Source organism: Musa acuminata, chromosome BXJ1-8 (assembly GCF_036884655.1).
Source record: "Musa acuminata AAA Group cultivar baxijiao chromosome BXJ1-8, Cavendish_Baxijiao_AAA, whole genome shotgun sequence".
Classification (NCBI taxonomy): domain Eukaryota; kingdom Viridiplantae; phylum Streptophyta; class Magnoliopsida; order Zingiberales; family Musaceae; genus Musa; species Musa acuminata.
The window spans coordinates 31,173,524-31,178,878 of record NC_088334.1 but is presented as its reverse complement, the minus strand read 5'-3'; the positions used below and the strand labels follow the sequence as shown (position 1 = coordinate 31,178,878).

The 5,355-nt window shown below is 43.3% G+C and overlaps 1 protein-coding gene across 1 annotated transcript; it reads right to left on the bottom strand.

Annotated features, from left to right (window-relative positions):
- Window positions 1-2,339: 2,339 nt before the first annotated feature.
- Window positions 2,340-3,961, bottom strand: LOC135587716 (E3 ubiquitin-protein ligase ATL31-like). Its single transcript, XM_065079418.1, has one exon. The coding sequence runs from the start codon at window positions 3,865-3,867 to the stop codon at window positions 2,671-2,673; it is 1,197 nt and encodes a 398-aa protein (XP_064935490.1). The 5' UTR covers window positions 3,868-3,961; the 3' UTR covers window positions 2,340-2,670.
- Window positions 3,962-5,355: the final 1,394 nt, after the last annotated feature.

The window sequence follows — 5,355 nt, the reverse complement described above, 5'->3', positions numbered from 1 at the left end:
AAAAAAATTTGTAATATTAAAAAGTAATATTTTAAGAAGCCAATTATGTGGGAGAGAAGATATTTCTAAAAAAAATTATTAAATAAAATGCATACTATCTTAAAATGTATTCCAATCACGCATGCATTAGAAATCGTTGGCACACAAAAAGTACCAAGAAAAGTTTTAGCAGGTGTTATTCTGGAAGGAAAGGAGAGCATCTCGCATCGCATGGAACCACATGGCATCAAGTCGGACACAGTCAAATGCCAACGTCAATGCCGACTTGAACCAATCAAAGACCACCAGCAATCGCCTCTTTATTGGAAGAGGAAAGTTGTGTGTTGCCGTCTCCGTCTAATCCAATGTTTCTCACTGGTGATCGAAGGCAGGAAAGTGGCAAAGGTGCCGTCGTCACTATCACACCCTCATTTATGTGCAAGAAAGACGAAGTTTTTGGACTCCCCCCCTCCATTTTGATGAAGCCTGGCTTCGTTTCCTGGTATCATGGGACTGCGTTTGGCACAGACGGACAGTAGGCTTGACTTTGCGATCCCAAAATTTTCTTTGGGAGTTGACGATGGATGATGATAAATATTTGATATAATACAGACGGATTGGGACGTCAATGACTTACGTAGCCAATATCTTAGTGACAAGAATATTAACTAAGTAACATAAATAAGTATATATTTGGCAATCAACTGACGAAGTCTAAAACTATTATTATTATTATTTTGATTCAACACACTTGCCACTTACAACACGATGAATTGTAACTCCATAATTATATCTTCCATTTTTTTGGACATAAATTAATTTTTATGTTCTTTATCATATTATAAAAGCCTCCAAGTATATTGTTACAAAAGATAACACCCTTTACCAATTACTCATTTCTAATCTAAATTTATTTTTTCTAAAACTTGGTATGTTAATTCTTTTACATATTTAATACTCATTTCTAATCTAAATTTATTTTTCTAATACGTGGTATCGACCCTGTCTTGTTAATTCTCTGGCATATTTAAATATCGTAAAGATTTTGTCTTAGAGTGTCTGGTACCACCCAATACTAGCGGTGGTACTGCTAGTACCTCGGAAATCCGGGATAATACACTTTTTGGTTCAAATTTTAAAGTCATTGAGGCCTATAAATACCTCACTCTTTTCTACATGAAGAAATAAACAAAAGTGTGAACAAAAGTGTTGGGGTGTAAAAGTGTTGTAAAAGTGCTAAGTGTCCTCCTCCTCCCTTTCTAAATGTTATGATCATTCAAGTGAGGTGTGAGATTTGTAACGATTGCCTTCTAAACTCAAAAATGAGAAAGTGTTCTAAGAAGGTGGTTGGTCTTCGTCTATTGAAAGAAGACCTTTAGTGGACGTCGATGACCTCGACGAAGGAAAAATCAAAAGTGGACGTAGGTCACAATGACCGAACTACTATAAATCCGATGTATTATTTCCTTATTACTTATTTTTATTACTTAGCTATTCATTTACTTCAAGTCGACATCTTCTCGATACGATTTCTTCGCTACGTTTTTTATCAACTCGAAAAGATTTTGAATCACAACCATAATTTTTATCGCTATCGCTGCACTAATTCATCGTATCTTCTCGTATTGATCCTAACAAATTTATTCTCATCAGTGCAAGCTAGTGAGCTAGTAGTGAAATATATAGTATAAAATTCGTCTCATTCAATTTGGTCCCTTTGAAATGAACTTATCATGATTTTGTCATCATGTTATTCTTATCGACAAAAGTCTACGTAAATCTTGATAAGAAAATTAGATTTTTTCACTATTTGCATCGATATCCTTTTGGAAGAGAAAAAATAGTTGTTATTTTTCCCGGAAACCTTCAGGCACGTAGAAAATAATCGGAGAAAGCAGAGTACACGCTAGAGGACCGGGGCATTGCATGCGACCCAAACACCAAAGATCACAGGGGCATTGCATTGCGTCAAATCCTGGAATTTAATTAAGCATGAAACTCTTCATATGTTACACACAAATATTTAAATTTAAAAAAAAGGCTAACTTGTTTGTCCTTTAATTTTTGGAGGTGTGATGTGTCATTCCACTTCTTTAGATATGACCTTCTAAGTAGTCGATTTGTTTGGATATAAATAACCTGACTACACTTTTCATAAAGAAAAAGTTGGTGTAACTTTTCACTTTTCATAAAGAATATATCTATATATGTTTATAACAGTTTCGTTGATGTATTACAAGTGAAGCTACGTGGCCAAGCATTTGGGAAAGATGAACTTTCTTCACCAATCATTAAGCATCACAATCCTCTTTCCAATAATAAAATTAATTAATTGATTAGTTACTTTAGATGCAAAATCATTCCAATCAACCGCACATAATTCAGCCCATTCATTCCCTAATAACTCCATGTACACGAAAACATAACGTACACATATTAGTATCCTTCCTAATCCAAACTATATATCAACAAAAAATCCATGTCTCCCAACAGAGGAGGAGATGTGTTAAAGCTTGCGTAATGTGTGGCATTTCATTTACATGCAAGTCTTAAGCATCAACCTCCGCCGTGGATTACTCAAAACGGACGATCCATGAATCGTCACGTCATCCTTATGTTTGGTTTATATTAGGAAAAGATCGAGATGGGACACTTACCAAAATTGATGCCGACTCGAGCAAACTGGGCGGGTCACTGCGCAGGGCCCCGCTCGTCGCCGGGAACGTTGAACCTTGCGCCGCCGCCACCGAGGCAGTCGAAGGGCGTTCTCACGCCGCCGAACCTCCCCCTCGAGGAGCCCTCTGCCTCCGCCTTCTTCACCGACCCCTCTCCCTCCCCTCTCTTCCACGCTGGGACTGTCAACGAGAGTGTCCGGATGAGGAAGGAGGGCCACCGGTCCGAAATCCCTAGCCGCACGCTCCTAGCGACGCGGTTGCTCCCTTCCCCTTCCGCGGCGCCGCCGCAGTACCCTGGCCGCGAGCTCCCCTCCCCGGCGACCGGGAACGCGACGCAGCTTGCGGACCGGTGGAACTTTCGGGCCGCGAAGATCTCCTGCCGTATGTGATCAGGCAACCTCAGCGTGTATCTGTCGACGTCTTCCCTCTGCCCATCCCCGGACTGCACCAAGGAGTGCCCGGTCGAGTGCGATCGCGGGAGCTTCGCCGACCGTCGCCCACGTCTGGACCGCGCCTCCCGCCTCTCGCTTCCGATCCGGGCCAACTCGATCGCTTCCTGGTCCGTCGGGGCCCGATCAGTGACAACCACGTGATCCGGCAGTGGGTCAGCGTTCTCGGGCGTCGGGTCTGCTGTGGAGATGACAAGGGGCGGCTCGAGAGAGGCGACGGAGAGGTCGGAGCGGCAGACGGGGCAGGTGATGTGGGAGGCGAGCCAGGCGTCTATGCAGTCGGGATGGAAGACGTGGTAGCAGCCGGGGAGGAGGCGGAGTGCCTCATCGTCTTCGAACTCACTGAGGCACACCGCGCACTCGAGCGCGCCCCTCCCCACCTTGAGCGCCTTCGCCTCCGCATACGCCATCATCGGAAACGTCTCCAGAACCTCCACGCTCAGCCCTGCCGGCCCACTTCGCCGCCCCGACCGAGCCCGCCCTGCAACGCCGTCCCTTTGATGGACGGCGACTGATGCGCCGGCGCACTGGCGGATGTAGAAGGAGAAGAAGGCGAGGAAAAAGAAGGCGCTGATGAGGACGACGATGACGGTGGCTATCGAGGGGCTGATGTTGGAGGGGTTGGTCTGGCCATAGTAGTTTTGGCTCATGGCTGAGGACTGGGCACCGCATCGGGGGGCGACGAGAAGCAGCGCGAGCACGAAGTGGATGGACGTATCCCCTTGTCGGTAGCCGATCATATGGCGATGGGGCGTCGTCGCCATGGACGCAGCAGCCGGCGGAGGAGGGGCAGAAATGTGCGTTCGGGGCAGTGAAGCCGTGACTATAAGCGGTCGAAGAACATATGGCAACGCGTGACGGTCAGTAACCTCGATGCTTTTGTGCCACCGACTTGAACTCAAAATGATCTCAGCCGTTCAATGGTAGGATGATCGACCCTGCGCGCGACGAGATCGACGGCTAAGATCACATAAAGATTGTAAGGTTCCTCTTCCTACTTGCTACCTATAATTATAACAATAATTATTTTAATTAATCTGATACTTTTGCACTAATAAAATACATGGACACCCGTCAACATGTACCCACAACCATACACGCGTCAACAATCCACCATCAGAAGTGGGTTCCGATTGGAACCACTTCCGTCCAATATGAGTGACATATAGGACCGAGTTAAACAATGGAATAAGTAAAAGTAGCATAAGTTAGATCTGTGCAAGAAATGACTGTCTAAATCAAGTAGATAAGGTGGTGGTGCTGTCTTGGTCAAGGAAGAAAACTTTTGCTTGGTGTTAATGTGAGAGGTGAGGTAGATTGTCATCGAGTCTGATGGGTTTTGAGATGACAGGTTGGGACGGTGTGGTCTTAATTTATACACGTAGATGGTGGGGAACAGATCCATCATGATTTAGGTAAACATGAAGTTTATTATCAAAATACACCAGCATGAAGAAAAAGGTACAACCAGTGAAAGGCATGCAATGGCATCTATGCTTTTCTTTATAGTAGTAGTAGCAGTAATAAGAGAGAGAGAGAGAGAGAGAGAGAGAGAGAGAGAGAGGAATAAGGGCACCTTATCCTGTCGTCTCGTGTTGACCTTACAGGAAACACTGGGAATTCTCTGAACACCCAATCAATGGAGGAGTGTTCCAATCGCATGGGAGTGATCACATAGAAGGTGGAATCCCATACGTGGTTCATGTAGATGGGTTCCACTACAAATCACGTCGATCTACATATGATGTTTATCCATTTTCGATGAGTTTTTCTTGGACAGTTGGGTAGATGGACACGTGATTAGTGTTTGATGATGTTTAACCATAGAACTTTCTACATATCATTAGTATGTCTGGTCGGTCAATGCCAGAGGTGGACTTTGCTTTGTACAGAAGTCAAGGCATCATTTAAATACAGATAAATGTTGCATTAGGGCGGTGGGTTTATATGCCGATCTCTCGAGTTTTCCATGGAGTTTGGCGTATGAAGCTGTTGTCACAATGTTATGCTCATGCGAAAACGAAAATTAAATTCATAACCCGAGATATATATATATATATATATATATATATTCATTCTTTGATAATAAGAGTCATATTTATAGGAAGAATCATCTAATTTAGTTAGGATTTTTCTAAAACATCATATTTAAAATATTTAGAATCAATGTCTAAATCTTTTGTGCCCTTTCAAAAATAAATATAATTGCATAAATATCTGAATCTTGACAAGAATAAAAATACAATATGTAT